A 22,618-nucleotide genomic window follows, 5' to 3' on the forward strand; every position below is an offset into this window, starting at 1 on the left:
AACTGATAGGAAATATTACAATATTCATTCTTCTCTTTCTTAAAGTTTATATACCTATTTTCAGTTTTCAAACCTGTAAAAATATACACTGATGCATATATTATAAGATATATTTAATTTCGTAGATTGATTTGTAGCTTTCATACGCTTTTGCTTTTATTCGTCTAGGGTTTTTACATTGTGTTAACGTCAATGTAGTACATATGAATATACGGTGACGCTAAATCATAAATTCATATGGGAATTAATCGCTGATGGTCACTAATAAAGAATTTGTAAAATACATTTCAATGTAAAACATTATAAGTGTAAACAAATGTTTCAAGAGTTATTGGAAATTTAAATTTACTTTTTGTAAAAACATTTCAGAAAAAAAATATGCATCATGTTATAAAATTATATACTCGTAGGCAATACTGGGAAAAGTAGTAGTAGATAAAGTTACTCATTAAAATTAAACTAATTCTTCTAAGTATTAAATATACTTTCAGTTTATGAGTTTTATTTTTTGAACAATATTAAGGTTGTAGAATACCTCTTCACGAAAACTAACTACATTCTGAACAGTTTGATTATTACTGTATTAAGGAACTTTGTTAAGCTGGTTTGTGCTTATATAATCTGTTTATTCCTGGTATTATACATCTTATATACATCCATACCATATAAATACTAGAAGCAGTGAGAGCGGGTAGTAGCTAATGCCCTAAACATAATAAACTGTACATAGCCGAAGAAAGGCAAAATGACTTTAACTAAAGGAATGTTCAGACAGTAAGCTAAGTGACAATGGACTCTCGGCTCCGAAACTTATCAGTCTTGTGTGTCATTTACCTTGCCTTACTTTACTACAAAGGTGATGCGTTGTTAAAATACAAATTATCTCAGATGTGCAGCACTAGAATAAAATATACAAAATATACAGAGACGTAACAACTAAAACTATCTTAATCCGAGTGATCAGTGATTTGTATTAAGCCAAACAAACTGTACCGACCATTTTAAATACTCGCCAATCCTGTACTAATAATAATAATAAATATTTGTAGGCAATTCGATTAAAAGTAACAAGTACTCGAACAAATTATTGTTTCTTTAAAACGAAACTAACGATTTTTACCGCATTATCTGAAGTAGAATCAAATGGTTCAGAAAAAAATTGATTGATTTAATCAATAATGAGTTTGGTTATTTGCAACACACAATTATTGTAGACAGTTGTGTTGCTTGCCGCAAATATTTTAGATAGATTTAATTCAATTAGTATAATTTTGGAAATCATATAAGTTTTCATATAAGTATAAACGCTAAGACTGAGAGCTCGGTCGGAATGGTTGAACGTAACGATACAGTTATTGTCGATATTGGTGTGATGTGATCATTGATCATTGCTTCACGTTATTGTCCTACAGTAACATATATAAAGCACATTCATGCCACGTCAGATCTACAGTCTGTGCCCGCTGTATGCTGTATGTACAGTAAATACACGGCTAGGTGGCCGAGCCACAGTGTCTAAGGGAACTTCCGGTGGTGGTTGTTGTGTCGTATTCGCGGCGTCGTCGTCCTCCACAGTTTGCTGAACGGCGACTTCCTCAGCACCGAGTCTGCTGAGTCGTTGTACGCGCCGCCGCCCCCTCCGCCGCCCCCCGCTAGGATCTTGTTGTGGTTCTCGATGTTGAACTTCTGGTCTAGTTTGATAAAGTTGAGACACTTTGGGTTGTGAGGCGTGGACGTCCCCCGCAGTGGCTTCCCCTTCCTGTTGAAGCCGATGTACCGGGTCTCGTCCACCACCGACCTGAACCTGTTGTATCCCGTCTGGACCATGATCTCGTAGAACTGACACATCGACCCCCGGAACCTCTTCTGCAATCAGACAAGCAGATGCACTGTTAGCACTGGAGCTAAGACATAACAAAAACCGTACAGACATTGTTACAATATGTAAATGTATTCTATATTACAGTATGTCTTCGAGCATGTGCCATATGTTGTATGATGTAATCTAGTTTTACATAATCTACCTGAGTACAACTGCAACAATGTAGTATGTTACTTGTTATGTGCCAGTGAACGTAGGCCTGAATGATGCAGTATTGCAATAAGGAATCTGTTACGTTGGTAATTATCTGTTGACATCCACATCCATTGCGTATTATTATAATTATTACTAGACGTGGGATGAACAACTAGTGGCACCCAGCTAGATCAAGCTTCAGCGAAATTGTATACATGTATCAAAAATTAAATTTTATTAAAATGTAATCGGTGTTGGGGTTCTGTCATTTCAAAACCAAATAAACCTTCAAATTAGTGTAAAATATTATACCTAGGCCTATTTAATTTATTTGAATCAGCTGTCTGAAGTTGTGAAGTAAGCCTTTGACAGTTCTACTTGTTTACATTGAAAAGTCGATGCCAACGTAAACAATATGTGTATTCTCATCCTGCCATGGACCAATCAATATTTACTTTTGACAACTTCGCCTCAAAACTTTAGACATCCGCGCGGCGTAGCCCGAGGAGAACTCAAGGATGTGAATATGCCTCTAACGTTCCTAGATAGACCATCTTTGTGGTTAATTTTGCCAATATTAGTTTAGTATTTTAGTCGTCACAGCCGCCCAGACAGACAGACACCACCTCAATTTTATAATAGTATAGGTGGATGTAAAAGAATTGAAGTTTTAGGATTTATATGATATAAGATATTATATAATATGTATATTATATGTATAATATGTATATTATATTTATAGGATTTTGAATGTTTTAGGATTTATAAAAGCCTTTCCTCGAAGATAAACTTAAACTAGACACAGAGACTTTTGAATTTGAACAATTCCATATGCTAATTATTGTAAAAGCTGATTATCCATTACCAAAAAATCAAGAAACTCTAATAGTGAGACATACATGGCGTAAGTACACCGTAACAGTACGAATAATGCCAATGTTTGACAATGTATTCCATAACCTTATACTTGAAAATATGTGATAACGTTGTTTACATCCACGAATTTTGCGACTGTATACGTCATTGTTTGACTGTTACTTTTAAAATCAAAATACTATCTATATAATTTTAAGATTATTTAAAAACATTATCTACTAAAAACTGTAATACTGTTAGTAATGTAATTATGAGTGTATACCTACCGAGCCCACGAGCTTCCACTTGTGGTTGAAGCAGAGAAACCGTTTAGATTCCTCCGCGAAGATGGTCAACTTGACGCTGAAGTCTAGAGACCGTATTGTCAAGTTTCCTGGAAACAAACCTTAATATTAGAGTACATATATGTGTTAATGCTTATTTGATTGAGAAAGTAAAACAATTTAAATTTGAATCTTTGTCATATCTAGGGATAGTGTTATGTAGTGACAAAATTATGATTCGTTCCCCCCAACAATTTCACTTCATACAGTTTGTATTGGTCGTTCGTTATGTACAGATTTGATACAAAATAATTTGAAGTGAACAAGATAAGGAAGATCTAGATTGGTTTCATAAAATCTGTTAATGGTAAAAAACAACTGAAGGAATTGATGTGGAAAGGTTATTACAGGAAGTAAAGTATTTGAAACGTTGAAAATCATTATCAATCGGATCGCAATGTAAAATTATATCATATACTTTCTAAATATGGAATCTTGTTATATGGAGGTATTGTGACAACGTCCGTAAAGAAGGGTGGAGATATAAGAAGAGTTACAAATATGACTAATATACACATGTGCATGTCAGCAGATTGTAAAAGTTGCAAGAGTGAATCGTGGTACTGTAGTCACTCTTGCTTAAACAATACATCTACTAACACAACACAGAAGAATAAATGTGTGTAAACGTCTGAAGACAATTTTGATGGGTTTCTATCACAGACCGAAACCACTGTAAACGTGTTTATTCAATTAACTATTACAGCCTCAGAATCGTTTTATTAATTTAAAACTGTGACAGCGACTGTTGTACGCGGTGTGACTAGTGCTAGGGGAGTATAAACAGTTCTAGATTAGCTGGAACGAGTTAGTATTCATGCTGAGTTTCCAGTAGAAGATGAGAACGCGCAATTTGTGTCAGACAGACTGTCAGAAGGAAGGCGGTGTTAAACCAACACTACAGAGCGCGGCGTGAAATGCTCACGAGACTGTGGATGAAATAATTTGTACTTTGTAGAGCTAGTTATTAGTTTTGGACTGAAATTAAACTAAGTCGCTTGTCTATTGGATGCATAGCATAGTATATAAAGTTTTTAATAACCGGAATGGAGTTTATCCAATTTCGTTTCCTTTGCCAACAATATTCTCCTTTGAAGTAGAGAGTTTATTTAAATGCTTATTTAGTTTACCACAATAAAAGAATTAGGTTTTAAATTATACTACTTGTGCATAAGGATGTGTTTAGATAAGTGATGGAAAATCAATTCAGCACCTGATGGTGTTCAGAAGCACAAGGTTATTGTCATACGGAAGTAATTTCGATGACGTAAGGATCTTTTGATCAATGAAACATTTTTTGGGATAAATAAGCTACTTTCAATTTGATAAGTTAACAATATTGTTTATCACTAAACATACTCCCAGAAATGTGTATGATTTTAATAGGTTCCTTGGTTTGAAACGAAGTCTTAACTACAACCTTGACACTAAGAAAGCTCAAGGTCTTGGATTCAAAGATCATTGAAAGACACAAATATCAAGGTGATGAGTTAGCTAGAAAAATCTAATTCTCTTGCTTGTAAACATAACTTCTTTTAGATTACGCATGCAAATACATCCCCAACAATCGTCAAGCTAAATTAACTACGTTCCAAACACAGTCGGTTCTACAAAAAACTGAAGAGTCCAAATATCAATGTTGTTTACCAAATAATCTTTTAAAGCCTCACAAACCTTGAGGTTTTTTACGAATCACCGTTGGTTGGCAAATACAGACGGACACAGACAGGAATGTGAGAGGAACTAATGGGAGAGGCAAGAATCAATAAGGTGGGATTCCTCGAACACCGACTCTCCGTCTAGTGCCTAGTTCTCCACGTGCACAGCCGACTATGGTACCTATTTCACAGTTATTATAGGTACGTGGATGTAACTTGAGCTGTTATAGCTATTTAAAAAATATTAAATATATACCTCGCTGCCTCACTCAAATTTTAGCTTTTCCTATTTTCCTAGTCAACTGTAGAAATAATTTAAACGCAAGGGGGGAGAAGCCCTTAAAAAAAATACATTTTTCATTATCATTCGCAGGGGCACTTGTACGTAAGCTTTAAAATTAGACCTCAATCGTGAAAATCGGTTTAGTAGGACAGCTTGAAAAGGGATTTTACAGAGAACCCCATCATGGTATAAAATATATAGATATCTTCAGCAAGATGCAGTTGGTCATGGAATACATTCAGCCATACAGCCCTGGGCAATTTTGCGTGTAAATCGATAGTAGCTAAGTTCGACATTCTTCGAGTGGAAGACTTAGCTTTTCTGAATTATTTCTGGATGAAATAACGTTCATTGTGTTAGAAACTTGGCAATTGAAAGTTCATTAAACGTATGCAGCGTGTTTTCTATTCATATTTACCACTTTAGTTAACTAATGAATTTTAAAAACATTTTGCGTGTTTTGTGTTAAGAGAAAGCACAGGCAGCCATGTTAATAGATTGTACAGTTAACAAGATTAATCAATCCCGTCGCCTTGAATATATGATTGTGAAGATTTCTTTAACATTTTGACAATGACAAGTACAACGGCGTTGCTGAGGAGAGCTCAGCCCGGGTACTGGACGGCCGCTGGTAGTTTTCAAATATTGGAAGAGCGAGGTGTAGCCGGACCGGCCGACCTGTTTGTAGACGCTGTAAAAAATAACCCCTTTAAAAGCAATCATCGATGTTTGTTTGTCCGTGTGTCAATAGATAAAGGAATGTTCAGAGCCGAGATACCGAGGTGGTCTCTCCACTCTTTCATTCATCAGCCCACTTCTCCCTCGCGCAGCTTTCTACTACACTAATTTGGTGATCAACCTCTAGAGCCTTTTAGAGAAATGTGTTGTATTGCCCAAGAGAGAATGTATACACTCATTTGACATGTGTTGAAAGGAACATTTAGATGAATCATGTGTGTTAAATTAGGTTGTAGGTTGTACTCTTGAAAATGAAGAGAGTCTGTTACCACGTGTTTTCAATCTTTGAGAAAGTCGTCATGGGCTTACACATATTGTGCTGCATCGACTTATTACCTTAGGTTTATTAGTAACAAATCACAGTTTTTAATTTATTCTCCCAACTTAACTTAAACATTTTCAAAAACACTTTGGCGTGTTGTATTGCAGTCTCCAACAGTCTCTTGTCAAAATGTGTTTGTCATATAAATAACCTATTTAAACAAGTGTAGTAAGAGCCTGATGATTTTATGATTACGTTATATTTGTCCACAATTATTTTCTGCCATACCACATATAAATTTACAAACATATAAATGTTATGAACAATTTCAACAATAAAATTAATCTTTTACTTTACACGAATAAGGAACGTATTCTTTTACTGCTGACAGAGTCTGAAATTACCATTGAACTATCTTGATCACATAATAATCATTTTCCATTCAATCAGTGAGTAGTGCAGTTTGAAAGTCGCCTCACCGATTAACTGGATGGTGTTCGGAACCGGAACCAATACTAATTAATATTTGAGTCGCGCGCTGGGCGCTGCCGCCTCTCAAACCGTCCAAATCGGGTGCGATTCTACCCAATCAGAGACTTGTTTGATCTATAACTACAAAACAGTGGCGGCATCGGACATTCTCATTAATTATGTCGGGCTCATTACTGCTAAGTACTCCGAACGGTGTTTATTCAGACAGTTAATGAGATACGGTCCGAGAGCCGAGAGGGGCCACCATTAACGGCTCTGATCGGACGAAAGCGAGATTGAAATATAGGATTCGTCGCTATTACCTAAAAGCTCCGTGAGGGATATAATCATTGAGCGTCCGGCTGCCATTTTACGTGTGATGTCCGAGTAAAAACGTATCATTATCGTCGGCGCAGGAAAGGTCCCGAGAAATTAAAACTAAATAACAGACGTTCTACAAAGTTTAAACTGGCAATTAAAATAGCCGAGTAGATTGACCACCGAGTGACTTATTAGTACGGTAAGTAGAGTATAATAGAAGGGTTTAGCCGATTAGCAGCGGCAAAGTGGCCTTCCGCACCTCCTTGACGTTTCACACGCTCTCTTGTAGAGCCTGCAGCTAGTGTACTATACACCATCATACTGGCCAAGTGAGATTAGCAGTGGCAAAGTGGCCTTCCTCACCTCCTTGACGTTTAACACGCTCTCTTGTAGAGCCTGCAGCTAGTGTACTATACACCATCATACTGGCCAAGTGAGATTAGCAGCGGCAAAGTGGCCTTCCGCACCTCCTTGACGTTTCACACGCTCTCTTGTAGAGCCTGCAGCTAGTGTACTATACACCATCATACTGGCCAAGTGAGATTAGCAGTGGCAAAGTGGCCTTCCGCACCTCCTTGACGTTTCACACGCTCTCTTGTAGAGCCTGCAGCTAGTGTACTATACACCATCATACTGGCCAAGTGAGATTAGCAGTGGCAAAGTGGCCTTCCTCACCTCCTTGACGTTTCACACGCTCTCTTGTAGAGCCTGCAGCTAGTGTACTATACACCATCATACTGGCCAAGTGAGATTAGCAGCGGCAAAGTGGCCTTCCGCACCTCCTTGACGTTTCACACGCTCTCTTGTAGAGCCTGCAGCTAGTGTACTATACACCATCATACTGGCCAAGTGAGATTAGCAGCAGCAGAGTGGCCTTCCGCACCTTCTTGACGTTTCACACGCTCTCTTGTAGAGCCTGCAGCTAGTGTACTATACACCATCATACTGGCCAAGTGAGATTAGCAGCGGCAAAGTGGCCTTCCGCACCTCCTTCACGTTTCACACGCTCTCTTGTAGAGCCTGCAGCTAGTGTACTATACACCATCATACTGGCCAAGTAATATTAGCAGCAGCAGAGTGGCCTTCCGCACCTCCTTCACGTTTCACACGCTCTCATGTAGAGCCTGCAGCTAGTGTACTATACACCATCATACTGGCCAAGTAATATTAGCAGCAGCAGAGTGGCCTTCCGCACCTCCTTGACGTTTCACACGCTCTCATGTAGAGCCTGCAGCTAGTGTACTATACACCATCATACTGGCCAAGTAATATTAGCAGCAGCAGAGTGGCCTTCCGCACCTCCTTCACGTTTCACACGCTCTCATGTAGAGCCTGCAGCTAGTGTACTATACACCATCATACTGGCCAAGTAATATTAGCAGCAGCAGAGTGGCCTTCCGCACCTCCTTGACGTTTCACACGCTCTCATGTAGAGCCTGCAGCTAGTGTACTATACACCATCATACTGGCCAAGTAATATTAGCAGCAGCAGAGTGGCCTTCCGCACCTCCTTCACGTTTCACACGCTCTCTTGTAGAGCCTGCAGCTAGTGTACTATACACCATCATACTGGCCAAGTGAGATTAGCAGCGGCATACTACCCGGTTTGAATGTTAATCCAAGCGATATCTCATGTCAATTGATTTGAATTTACATTGTTATAAAATTGTTGTGTGTAATAAGATTTAATAGAACTGAATAACATTTTAACTGGACTAAGTTTACATTACACGTAGCCCAGCCGAAAAAAAATGTATGGCCGATGTTGGAACAAACTACTCACAGGCAAGACTATCTACCAATCGTTTGTACATAACTAGATATACATTTCCCCTAGAGTCCCTAAAGGCCCCATTTCTTTTCTCCACAATTTGCTCAATTTAAAAATTATTCTTTAATCGTGAAGAAAGTATTAAATAAATTATCACAATTAAAATAACTTTAAAATTGCTTTAAAACTTTAAAATTACTAACTTTGGGGGGGGGTTGGGGGGGGGTTGGGGGGGGGTTGGGGTTGGGTTGGAATTACCTTGGGCGTTTAGGGACTTTTGGGAAGATGTGTGTTATATCTAGTTAGGTACTAACGATTGGTAGGCTATATAGTTTTTACCGAAACAAAACCTTTATTGACTAGGCCAACAATAAGTTATGCATTCTGTATTATGAAACAGTCGTTCGAGTTTTCTACACGTCTTTCCCTAGTTTCGTATACGTACAAATTTGTAACGGGGTATGTAAACTATTACCGCTTCGTTCTGCCTTTATAATTACAAGTCTCACTTATCGCTATTATGGTAATGTATGTTTTGAAACGGACATGGGCGTCTATTGTTTCTATTGGCAATGTCAAAATGTAAATACTATTCTCTTAACCTTGACGTGTCTTGGAGTGGTTTATTTCTTCAGTAACTTTCACAGTATTACAACACCTTGCATGTACAAAATCTCAAATCAACAGCTTCTTCCCTTTTTTGCCATACGCTTATTATAAACGAGCAAGCTATAAATAAACTGAATAAATATTTCCTTTCAAAAACCTTAAGTTTAGATAATTTGTTATGGCTTTATCAATGTTGTACAATATTTTAGAATGTCTCAATCTGATTAAAAATCGTGTATAAATGGAGAGCTTAAGCCAAACCATTCAACATCTTTGTTACAATACTATTGATTGTTTGATCCACGACGTAACTGCGTGCTGTTTGCTGCGTCACGGACCTTGATGGTGACGAAAGTGTCGAGCACTACGATGGACACTGGCCACTCGCGTCACACTCACAAATCTCACTCATTAGAATGTGAGAGGCTAATGAAGCTGTCCAGGGGATATATGACAGCGATACTGGGGCGAGATTGTGGCCATCCCGAGCCCAATTATGTGTCTTCATGTAGCGGCCGCGCGAATCAGTCTCCTTGATGCCGGAGAGCTAGGCGTGCCTCCAAACGTAAACTGAGGATGCATGTTTTTGGAAAATATATTGAAATTTTATTTCTGGTTTTCTTTGCTACGCAAACCATAAAAGCAATGCTTGATTTAATTTGCATGTTAATATATCCAAACTAATATGGATATGGCAATACAGTAGGAAAACATCTTACTTCTCCTTGTTGTTGTATCATATTCAGTACGTGTATGTTGTCAAACTTCCTTAAGAGACTATATTTGAAACCATGATGGATCCGGATTTTTTTGTTACTCTGCAATTACCAATATAGCAAAATTTATTGACCGTAATGAATATTTTTTTTCATCCAGACAAACTAATTCGAAAACCGCAGTAAAAATGTTATTCAAGCATGAAAATTTATATTTTAAACTATGGCCAGGCTGAAAAGTGAAACTAAAAGTGGTACGACGGTTAGACAAGAGGAAGGGAGAGAGGGAGAGGGAGAGGCGAGTGTTAGCTCTTCACACGGTTGTCTACACATTAGCGAGTCCGAGTCTCCACGTGGACTCTGGCCGTAGGCCTGCACAGAGCACTCGAGTGGCCTCGGCCTCCAGCCTCAAACGTGGTAAACTGGAACGATCGTTTGGTATACAAGCGAGATACATTGCAAAGTTATACGTAAAGGCATCGTAAATGCTCTTTACTTTGTAATATATTTCAGCTAACGCGATAAACTGTATTCACGCCGGAATAGCAAGTTCGATTGACTAGTTTTTGTCACAATTCATTTACTGGTAGTTTTTGTTATCAAAACTAAACAGTGGTATGAAATCTACAAGTAGACAACTTTTACGTCAATATGAATTAAGTTTTTGTTGTTATTAAACTAAGCTGTAGTAGTAGTGAATATATTCAAAGGGTCATCAATTGAATAGCAGAACATAAGAGCGTCTTCAATGATTAGTCTAGGCATATTGGGTTAAATTCAGGACCATCTCACCAGAATGTTAGTAGTAGTAGTAATTGCTTTGACTATTAATACAATAACTAGTCAAAGGTACTAGTATATCGGGTTAAATATTAACCCATAGAGAAGGGTAGTACCAGAAGGTTGAAAAATTCTTTATTTTACCAGGCAAATAAAGAATTTTTCAGGGGTTAGTAGTAGTTAGAAGGTTAGTAGTAGCAGTAATTGCTTTGACTATTGATACAATAACTAGTCAATGGTACTAGTATAATGGGTTAAATATTAATTACAATCAATGCAGTATCGTAGCAAACAGGTGATCGATTTATCACATACCGGGGGTTTCGGTTAGCGCCAGCCTGTGTAGGGTTTCGGTATTAGTGTTAAGGTGTTAAGATTTGAAGAGGGATTTGTCTTGTAAATATTGTTGTAATTGTAGATTATGTCACAGACACAAATAATGGGCCACTTACGGAATCTGTCGGGGATGTCAACATCGTCTGCGAGGACACGACCTTTCATGTCGACTCGAACTTGGCTGCTGCTGCAGTCGTTGTAAAGCCGCACGGATCGGACCATAGAGGGGACAGCGCCACAGATCACTACCTGCAACATCACAGAGAGGAGAGGTAAATCTGTGTCGAATTGGCAATATAAAGGATGACCCAGCGCCACAGATCACTACATGCAACATCACAGAGAGGAGAGGTAAATCTGTGTAAAATTGACAATATAAAGGATGACACGGCGCCACAGATCACTACCTGCAACATCACAGAGAGGAGAGGTAAATCTGTGTCATATTGACAATATGAAGGATGACCTAGCGCCACAGATCACTACCTGCAACATCACAGAGAGGAGAGGTAAATCTGTGTCATATTGACAATATGAAGGATGACCTAGCGCCACAGATCACTACCTGCAACATCACAGAGAGGAGTGGTAAATCTGTGTCATATTGACAATATGAAGGATGACCTAGCGCCACAGATCACTACCTGCAACATCACAGAGAGGAGAGGTAAATCTGTGTCATATTGACAATATGAAGGATGACCTAGCGCCACAGATCACTACCTGCAACATCACAGAGAGGAGAGGTAAATCTGTGTCATATTGACAATATGAAGGATGACCCAGCGCCACAGATCACTACATGCAACATCACAGAGAGGAGAGGTAAATCTGTGTAAAATTGACAATATAAAGGATGACACGGCGCCACAGATCACTACCTGCAACATCACAGAGAGGAGAGGTAAATCTGTGTCATATTGACAATATGAAGGATGACCTAGCGCCACAGATCACTACCTGCAACATCACAGAGAGGAGAGGTAAATCTGTGTCATATTGACAATATGAAGGATGACCTAGCGCCACAGATCACTACCTGCAACATCACAGAGAGGAGTGGTAAATCTGTGTCATATTGACAATATGAAGGATGACCTAGCGCCACAGATCACTACCTGCAACATCACAGAGAGGAGAGGTAAATCTGTGTCATATTGACAATATGAAGGATGACCTAGCGCCACAGATCACTACCTGCAACATCACAGAGAGGAGTGGTAAATCTGTGTCATATTGACAATATGAAGGATGACCTAGCGCCACAGATCACTACCTGCAACATCACAGAGAGGAGAGGTAAATCTGTGTCATATTGACAATATGAAGGATGACCTAGCGCCACAGATCACTACCTGCAACATCACAGAGAGGAGAGGTAAATCTGTGTCATATTGACAATATGAAGGATGACCTAGCGCCACAGATCACTACCTGCAACATCACAGAGAGGAGAGGTAAATCTGTGTCATATTGACAATATGAAGGATGACCTAGCGCCACAGATCACTACCTGCAACATCACAGAGAGGAGAGGTAAATCTGTGTCATATTGACAATATGAAGGATGACCCAGCGCCACAGATCACTCACTACCTGCAACATCACAGAGAGGAGAGGTAAATCTGGGTCAAATTGACAATATGAAGGAAGGCCCAGCGCCACAGATCACTACCTGCAACATCACAGAGAGGAGTGGTAAATAAATGTGTGTCAAATTGACAATATGAAGGAAGGCCCAGCGCCACAGATCACTACCTGCAACATCACAGAGAGGAGTGGTAAATAAATGTGTGTCAAATTGACAATATGAAGGAAGGCCCAGCGCCACAGATCACTACCTGCAACATCACAGAGAGGAGAAGAGTGTCAAATTGACAATATGAAGGATGACCTAGCGCCACAGAAGAACTGTGGATATGGAACTATTTCATTGACAAGGTAAAGGACCTTGAATTTTTTTATATTACTGTTTTTACTGTATTTCTTGAAGGTGTGATCAAAGTTGGATTCTTCTGCACAATATGCAAGTTTCGTGCATATAAGACGCGTAAATATAAATTATACTATACTTATGAAACTGTTTACCAACTTGAACCATTAAGGTTACTTAAGCCGGATTGTTGTAAAATGTAAACAAACAATAAAACTTGTAGACAGCTTCGCAAACAAAATTTCTAAGTGAACACAGAAAAGCCATCGAGAGGTGTGGTTCTAATCAAATAATCCTCGATAATACGCTTGTTTGGAATAACATAACGAGTGACGAGCGGTTAGCAGCTTCGTTATCTAGCTTCGACAAACAGAGTTATCAGCAATTGTGTTTCGCAACTAATCCAGCAGATCGATCTGTCCGTCATAGGCACATGATCCAATCTCTGCAGCATGGGGATTACAGCCTGTAGCAACAACGATAACACGGCTTTGTCTGGCGTACCACTTCAAATTGTCGATGATGACACGTGAAAATGGCGGAAAATAATCGTATTACATTTCCTAATACGAATTAAAAAATTAAACCCTGTTAGAAAGTAAATAAAAGGTTGAATGGGAAGTAGCAGCTTTTGGTGAAATCAAGTAGTTATTTGGAAGCATCTGGTAACGATTTGGACATAGTGTTATGTAATGCAAAATTTGAGAGAGTCTATATTTAAAAATGTTCAAACACTCATCTCAGGTACAGGCGGGAAATAGTATTTATCAGATGAATAGCCAAGCAGCAGGTGTGCTATGTAGGAGTGTGCCGGCTTTGAGGCTTGTAATTGCCAAGAATACCGCCTAATGATAGGTGTAAGTGGCAACAAGTTGCATATGCAAGCGAGACTCCAACGTCCGGGCAGCTGGCTAGGTACATACAGTCTACATATACATAGAGCTACTGGTGGACGATACACACCATTCAAGCAGTTCAACCTCCCCACGGTAGTGTAAAATTGTATGAGTTAAAGGTCCTACGCAGCAAACAAATTGTGCCTTAATTTTTACATATTCAGTTGGTGCCTATAGTAGGAATAAAACTTATGTGTCTATAAGTATATAAGTCTTATAAGTTAAAACTAGGCTTTTAAAGGATTTCGGCGATGGCGCAAGCTAATAGCTCATCGCAAATTTTAGTCAGAGCGATCAAATATTTAAATGACCGGTGTGATACCAATATATGTTGTGGGGGGGGGAGGGGCGGGGACCTCCAACTGGAACCATCGATCAAATGCGGCGTAATTTGGTTTGGCGAAGTCGGCAGGACGATGACTAGCATAAAATTAAAATAAGTTACGTGTATAACAAACCTCCAAATGAAGGCTAAGTAGGCCATGTGACACCTATTGATATGCTAACCAGCGCCCGACCTGGCTGATACGATCTTTATCAGTCATTATAGTGTGTAATTATGTGTACACGGATGATGGACCTTCACAACATGTTTATTAAGTGCTCTTGTCTTCCTGGTATCCTTAGGGAGGTGAAACCATCACGTAGATTTGTATCTGCTCCAACCATGCAAGTGGTTTAGTCTTAAAACGCCAATAATGTATTGAAGAAATTAGGATTTTGAAGAAACTACCATTTAATGTTGCATCAAACTATGTTGTCTCAATTTCTCGTGGACTAGTTCGGGGTGTTTTTTTTTTTTTTTTAATTAGCTGTATCTCTAGTGCTGGCCCCCATTATAATGGAACTTAGATAGTTTATGTTCTTTATTAAATACATTCCTACTAAAAACCTTCATTTGCCTCCTCAAGTATCTCACAAAATTAAACTGTTTCATAACATTTGTATCATAGAATTATTTTCGTTGCCAAATCACATGGTTTTAATTTTAACGAAGACTAGACCTCTGTGGTTTTTAAAATAATTAGCATCTTTCTGAAGTATACCAAAATATGTGTATGTACATATCATATTCGCCATTGTAAAATATGCTACACAATCAACTTCAAATATAACAAAATTAGTATAGTTCTATCAAAAACCAATTGATAAAAATACAACCAATTTATTATAAATGTTATTTTTTAACTAACATTTCATACATTTAGTATAAATCAATGATGTTAGAAAATATTTACAAACCAAAATGATAATGCAAATAATTAACTGCAAATCGCAAACATTAGGTTGTCCTTACGTCGAAAAAAATCCAGAGTTAGAACTTTAAAATCTCCACAAAATTGATACGGTACGTAATTACTGCATAAAAATTAATTATTTAATATGTAACTTGGAGTGTAAAAAGTTGTGAACAATTGTATGTACTTACCATCAGGAGGCACAGTAACTTCGCAGAGACGGCTAGCTTTGGTAACCTGAAACATGGACACAAACTTCGTTTAGTTTCATGATACATTTATGTTTTTTTATTACCATACAATACAATAAAAAACAAAACTAATATAAGCATACTACAAACATGTATTGCTAAATTAGGCAGAAATAAATTGTTTTCTAATAAATGTGACCGTCTTTGGCTGTTAACATCTAGATTTTACATGAAAAATTAAAGCGATACTGTTAAGCAACTTTTTCCATTTTCAGTAAGTAATTCTGCTAAACGGTTTTAAAGTAACTACTAAATTATTTAAATGGATAATTTAGGAATCCCGTTTAGGTATTATTCGAATTGGCAAATATGTCAAGTACAGTACGTAGTTATAAGTGGGCAACTTCCCATGGGTTTTTAAACATTCGCCAAGGTACACACATGTTTCTTCTTATTTTGGTTGCAAATGCTATTAACGTTCAAATATGTTAATTGTGACATCAAGAATCACCAAAGGTTGAAACTAAAACATATTATCATGTTCTGCAATCAATCCTATGAAACGAGACGGACGATCATGAAATCTTCTCGCATAGTTTCATCAGCTAGTCATGTACCACCCCCACTTCATTTCGTTTAGTTGGGCAGGAACGATCCTGACGACATTCCATCAGCTGCCAAGAAGCTGCAGCACTTTCCTCAAATGATCCAAAGCCGGGCCACTCTTCGCTACATCAGCTGATCAAACGCTGCACCACGCTTAACTCTTCGAGCACGAATGATTCTTGGGTTTGCAATCATTCAAGGATGCAGTATTTTGCGTCTCATTGCTTTATACGTTACTTCATTGTCTATCAGAAACGATATTGTTCGATAATTCTATTGATAATGTTTATCATAATTTGCATTCTACCCTCTTAGATCCAGGGAAAACGCTCTCAATGACGCAACGTTGTCTGAATTTTTTTGGAGTGGCCTTCACATCCAGAGCAATAGGATACACTTACATGTTTTATCATTTTCAAGTCTGGATGAAAAAGACTAAATACCGTCAAGCTTGAAGTGAGATGTGCGATGTTACTTTTAAATTATTAGATTGACATCGCCATGAAAAATATATGCGATATATGTATAGTTATCGATCCATTCCTTTATTATACGGGTGTGAGCAGAAACTTTATAGAAAACTTAGCCTTTGCATGTATTATGAATAACTTCTGCTGTAGGTCTATGTTCTGAATATGTGGAACGAGGACTGTAGGAAAATTGGGAAAACAAAGTGTATAAAGACGAAGCCAACAGCGGCACCGACAGCGAACGGAACTTGTTTTGTTATTTCACTTTTCGCGCCAAGACGATGGTATAAAGACGTTTTTGTCGCCCGGGCGGCGCGGCATGTTGTAAAACAGTCTCCCACAGTGGCGAATTAACATACATAAACCGAGGACTGGTGGCTGGTGGCTGGTGGCGCGATTTAATGTGCGGCGGCAGTCTGTGAGCATTGATCATCAAGTGGCTACTCTACTTTGTATCTGGACTTGGCGAGATACGGAGACCACTTCTGTCAAGTTACGTCGAGAGTTTCAAAAACTGCAGCTACATGCCTGGTTCGATGAACTAACTTCGCAATAGTTAATACACTTCAGGAGATTTAGTGTTTACTAAGTACCGCTGATTGATCAGTTCAAGACATTTTATGACTGATGTAAATACACTTGATAGTTCTCTTAAAAAATAGAAACGCATGGTATCAGCCGGTACTCCTACTTTTAGACAAAGTCTACTTTGTCTAATACTAGAAATCTTTATGTACTACCAAAATAATTTGTGAGAATTGATTTCATTTATTGAACCATCCTTATTTCTCGTCCTCAGACATGCAGATAATATTATTTTGTCGCTCAAAGTATAAGGATGTGACCATCGATTTATCTCCATGAGTTGGGTACTTGCGGAACACTCTAGGTGTGCTTGTTACTTCGGCTAAACTCATCTGGAGTAATTGTGTTTTTATTTTGGTTGCACGCACGATATACGTAAATAAGATAACATTTTAAAAGGAAAAGTCTAGGACAAAACATTTTAAATTTATGTACACAGCAAGAACGAAACTTTAGTATGACTATGGCCTTTGCTTCTCCCATGGACATAATTGGTACCTTCACCACCAGACCATCTTCAAATCTATGTTACTGCTCCGGAAAGTCTAATACAGTTCATACATAAGTGCTGCAGTAATAACTATTGACTACTTGACTGGCTTTTTCAATTATAAAACGAATTGATGATACGATTGACATCATGATTGCTCCAATCATTTTAAGATTTAATTATTTTTTATTGAAGTAGTTGTTTGGTTTTCCTTACAAACAAAGTATTTATTTATTTTGTTAACTGGTTGAAATACTTATTAAGTTTGGACACCTCCAATCATAGATAATACTTAATTGGTGATAATTAAATTGATTTATCTCTTTTTTTTATAAAGGTGGAGAATAGTCGGAATCGTGAAGAATAACATTTAGAATTCAAAATAGACAGTTTGTAAGTTACAAACTGTCTTTTAACCATGACGTTATGATGAAGAGACTGCCAAATGATAACACATTGATATCTGCACAGTCATACATATACCGCCTATGTATTTAGGGTGGTAATATAAGGGTTGGTAGTAACAATAAGAAAAACCCTGTAATGAAGAAGAAGAACATAAGTGGCCTTAAAAAAGAAGACTTAACTTGCCATTGATTTATAACTTAGCATTAAAAATAAAATAAAGCAATCAATGTACTGTTAATACCACACTTGGCACCACACCACCCACGGTCGGGAGATAAATAAATAAATAAATAAATAAGGTCTTTATTCATGAGCGAATTTCAGTTACAAAACTGTTTTACAAATTGACTCAAGTCAGGACTTAAACTAAATAAAACCTCTTATAACTACGAAACAAAATAAGATTAGTTACAAACTCTTTAGGCGATTCTTAAAACTGTTGTAAGACAGTGCTTTTAGCTTGCAAGGAAGTGCATTGTACTGAGCCGGCCCGAAGTAAGAAAACCCCCTTCTCCCAGCATCAAGAACAACCCTTGGTATGTCAAGCAACAAGTCCTGTCTAGTTCTGCGCTCTCTCACGGCTGACCTCGCTTTCAGTTTTTCCTTCAAGTACTGTGGTGCCTGAGTGACCAGTGTTTTGTGGACGATACATGCAACCTGCTTATCACAGCTCTCTCGGATGGACATTGTATTTGAGATCCTACGGTGACTTGTTATATGGTCATATTTTTTAAGTTTGTATACGAACCTTAGGGAGCAATTCTGTAGCCTGTGAAGTATTGTGATCTGTTCCTGTGTTAAGCTGTCAGCTGAGATCACATGCTGGGTTTTATGTTTAAGCTCAGGAACATTTCATATGGTATTGTATGTAACATTTGGTCATGTAAGTATATAAAAAATATGAATGAGCATTCCTATTAGCCTAAACATTTTTTCTGTATTATGATCACGTCTAATGACCAAACTCTAGAGAACTCTATCAAGATGTGATGCCTGAATGTTTTTCTACAATTTTAAAAATAATATACATTATATAAATCTGTATTATCTAGCCAAATTGTAATAGGAATTGCCGAGGTCCTCATCTAAGCTAAACTAGCTCAAATCTAACATTTAGCGTCGTGCATTTCTCTTCATCCCCTACTATCCTCATACGGTATCTTCCACCTCGCAGATTTTCCATTGCGTCGTTTTAGAAAACTTAACATTGCACAATGGATTTATAAATAATTACTTCGAAATGTCTAATAATAGATAACATTTTCATTTATAACCAGACTTTTTAAATTCTGATGCATAAATTTAACAATTGAATAAAAAAAGAAAAAAACGATGTTTACAACTAATTTAAATTATTATAACATGGGAAATCACAGGACAATGAACTACTTACACTAAATTGTTCATTATTTTCATATAATAAGACTACCCATGCTTAGATTTGACAATGTTTTCTTGGAAAATTTACCCGGAGAATGCAGATATTTTGAAGGTTAACAAACACGTATTCACTGGCGCACTACAAAGAGAATGGCCCTAGATTGGTCGCATATTTCCCTTGTGTAAGATCGCTTCAGCATATTTGACTTGTTTACAAGTGTGACAGTTGGATGAGTGCGTTACTACAAGCTGTTTGGGCGGTGATCTCATGTATTCCATGAGTCATGATACAATACACAAATCAATCTAAACCAAACACATGCCACATTCCAACATGACAACTGATCTCTGTTACATCCCGTACTAATAAAATGATAGTAGTTTGATATGAGAAAAAATCCCTTACTGCACTATATTAACGAACACCTCAAATGTAATACTTTTATGCTACTAGGTTTAATTTCCAACAATAACCAATAATAAGTTTATCATGCCTTTTATAAGATACTTAAAATCTTCACGTAATAACTCATAACTCATTTATTGAACCAAAATAACAAATACCAAATTTGCATTGGTCATGTCAATTAATATCTTAGAACTAAAATTAAAAATAAACAATACACAATGGTGCTTCAATAAAACTATACCAATTATACTTCTTTCAAAACAATTACTAACTAAACCCATCAGCGTCACAATCTCGAACACTGTAGTAACCCTTGGCCAAGAATATTTTTTTTAATTTGGTTTTTAAAGCTGTTCAAGTTCGACTCCAGCTGAAGGGAGGGAGGGAGGAGGGTAATGTTTTATTATTTGAGAGGTTTGTTGTAATAATAATGATAGTGGTTATTGTCTCAGACTTTGGTGCGATAGAGACGGATTCGTTTACCGGTATATCCATAAAGATTTGAGGTGGACGGACCGCTTTGCCTTAGTAGCTTATAATTTTCTCAATTATAAAACACAAATTGCATAAGAAAATCAATCATAATTTTATTTTGGTTTAAGACCCTTATTTCTGTAATTTTGTTGTTGTATAAACACTTGAAATAATTTCATTTGGTCATGAAGCTGTGTACTGCTGGGGAAATTATATGAAATTAGAATTGTACAGACAGCAATTTTAGCTTCAATAAATATGTTACACTGACCACTATATTGACTATTATTGAGTAGGAATATAATAAATATGTAATTTAATTTATTACTTTTTATTGATAGTAGTTCCTTATTGCCTCGACATGTCCTGAGAGACAAAATTGGAGCGTTTCACACAAATTTTGTGGTCAGTATAAGTAGGACATGTGAACATTTCTGTAGGGCCTAATACACCCAGCAATGCTATTATCAATGACATCTGTACTACAGCAAGGTCATTGGCCTGATAAGAGCCAAGGTCACGGTGTACAATGTGCTGAGCTGGTGATAACAAACAAGCTGCACGTGTTTTATCTACTACAACAGGTACTCTAGCCTCTCTGCTGTGTACATTGTACATTGTACATGGTATATGGACAAGCACTACACACTAAGCGTATGTGTACTCAGGATTACATAGCTCGGATAGTGTTCGAAATATTTTTCCTAGAGCTATATGTAACCTCTTGTAACTTAAATACAATATTTAAAGATCTTTTTAAATTTATTATTATTAATAATTTTATTTAACTATGCACTGTAATAATTTGCACGTGTTTTGTGAGGTTATAATCAAATAAGAACTCCTCCCGGTGACTTTGTTTACACGATTGTAATAAACATAAACGCCGTAGGGGCGGACATAAAAATCGGTGCATTCACTGATACCGCGCATGAAAATAAATTGTTCTATAAGAAAATAGTTACCAGTATATTAATCAGAGATATTGACTGAATTAACTTAATTTTACGTTTGACAATATACTTTACTCTTTATCAACACAATAAACACAAAATGAGTTATATTTTGGAAAAATGTAATGCTTTAATCTTGAGTGGCGGTAGCAAGGAAATAAACTAAGTACAAACACTAATTACACGTTGCTCCCTCCCACGAAATTAATGAAATATTTTCTACAGCATTGACTAATTTTACTTTCAAAATGTACAGTTAAATGTATGAGTAAATACGAAAAGTTGCGTTTTTACAATTTCACAATTTACGTTCAACATATTCTTGTTGTAGTATACACAACGGACACTTGAATGGAAAGCGTATGGATCAAAAACATGAACAAATTATGTTTCTTGCACGAAAATAAAATTGATTTAACATTGCTTATGTGGTACTGTCTAAACCATACGATAATGCTAAAAGTATAGGATTCGAGACAGCAAAGTCATTTGTTTATGTTTACCGTTTCTGTTCAAGTATTCGTGGTACACACTAAGTTAAAAATTTATCTTATTCGGATAAGTGACGTTTAAGTAATGTGATTTAACACTGTTTATACAGAGACAAGATACAATTTTAGGCTGTGACTAGTTTCGGCTACAGACAAGTATGCGTGAGATGGAACACTCTCGACTAAGTGTCCACACTCGTTACGATAAACATTCTACCCCCCCCTCCCTCCCTCCGACCATCACTACTTTTATTGGGATTTTATTAAACTCATCAATAACTGAACCCATCTCATTAACACTCTCCTCCCTTTACACCGGACCTAAACGTCATTTAGGACCACCGCTATCGAAAGGGAGGAACCAAAAAACGGGAGGAATTTATAGAATCTAAGTGTTAAGAGTGATAAGTTTTAATGCGGTTCAGGTTTGGAATCAATTAAAATAAAAAGTGGTTGAATTTACCCTTATATTTTGATTTTAGTTTTTTATATGTATAGTATTGTAATCGGTCGATAATTATTTTTATATGATTCCAAACCAGCTTGAACTCTTAACCAGACACTGTAATGGACGTTGATCAATTAGACAATCGTGTCAAAACCGAAGTCGAAAAAAAACATTTGTACTAATGAGGTGATGAAAAATGTAGAAAATCTTTGCGTATTAGAAGATTTCAAAGTGATATATATTGCAAGATTTAAAGAACTAGACATGTTAATGAGTGTAAAATGTATATAGGCCTACATTTATTGATATATTTGATCAATAATATTGACGTTTTAACGACTGAGATAGGAGAGGATACATAATCTCCTTTGCGGTTTGACAACCTTTTTGAGAAGAAAATAATATTGAATAAGTCTGAAACAGTCGTGTGTTTACCAACACGATATATCAGCACTCGACCCCGCTATTAGCAAGGGCTAGGAGCA

At 37.2% G+C, this 22,618-nt stretch overlaps 1 protein-coding gene across 2 annotated transcripts in view; it reads right to left on the minus strand.

Moving 5' to 3' along the window:
- Nucleotides 1-436: 436 nt before the first annotated feature.
- Nucleotides 437-22,618, minus strand: part of LOC128983053 (fibroblast growth factor 17) — a 99,857-nt gene continuing 77,675 nt past the window's right edge. For both annotated transcript variants that reach the window (XM_054402185.1, XM_054402186.1), the window contains 4 exons: nt 15,420-15,465; nt 11,278-11,410; nt 3,160-3,266; nt 437-1,866 (listed from right to left, as the gene is read on the minus strand). In XM_054402185.1, the coding sequence (XP_054258160.1) occupies nt 1,516-1,866; nt 3,160-3,266; nt 11,278-11,410; nt 15,420-15,465 (637 nt within the window). In that variant the 3' untranslated portion in view covers nt 437-1,515. The remainder of the gene's footprint in view (nt 1,867-3,159; nt 3,267-11,277; nt 11,411-15,419; nt 15,466-22,618) is intronic.

Source organism: Macrosteles quadrilineatus, unplaced genomic scaffold, assembly GCF_028750875.1.
Source record: "Macrosteles quadrilineatus isolate MER2022 unplaced genomic scaffold, UCM_ALF_1.0 Scaffold_1__1_contigs__length_201487025, whole genome shotgun sequence".
Classification (NCBI taxonomy): domain Eukaryota; kingdom Metazoa; phylum Arthropoda; class Insecta; order Hemiptera; family Cicadellidae; genus Macrosteles; species Macrosteles quadrilineatus.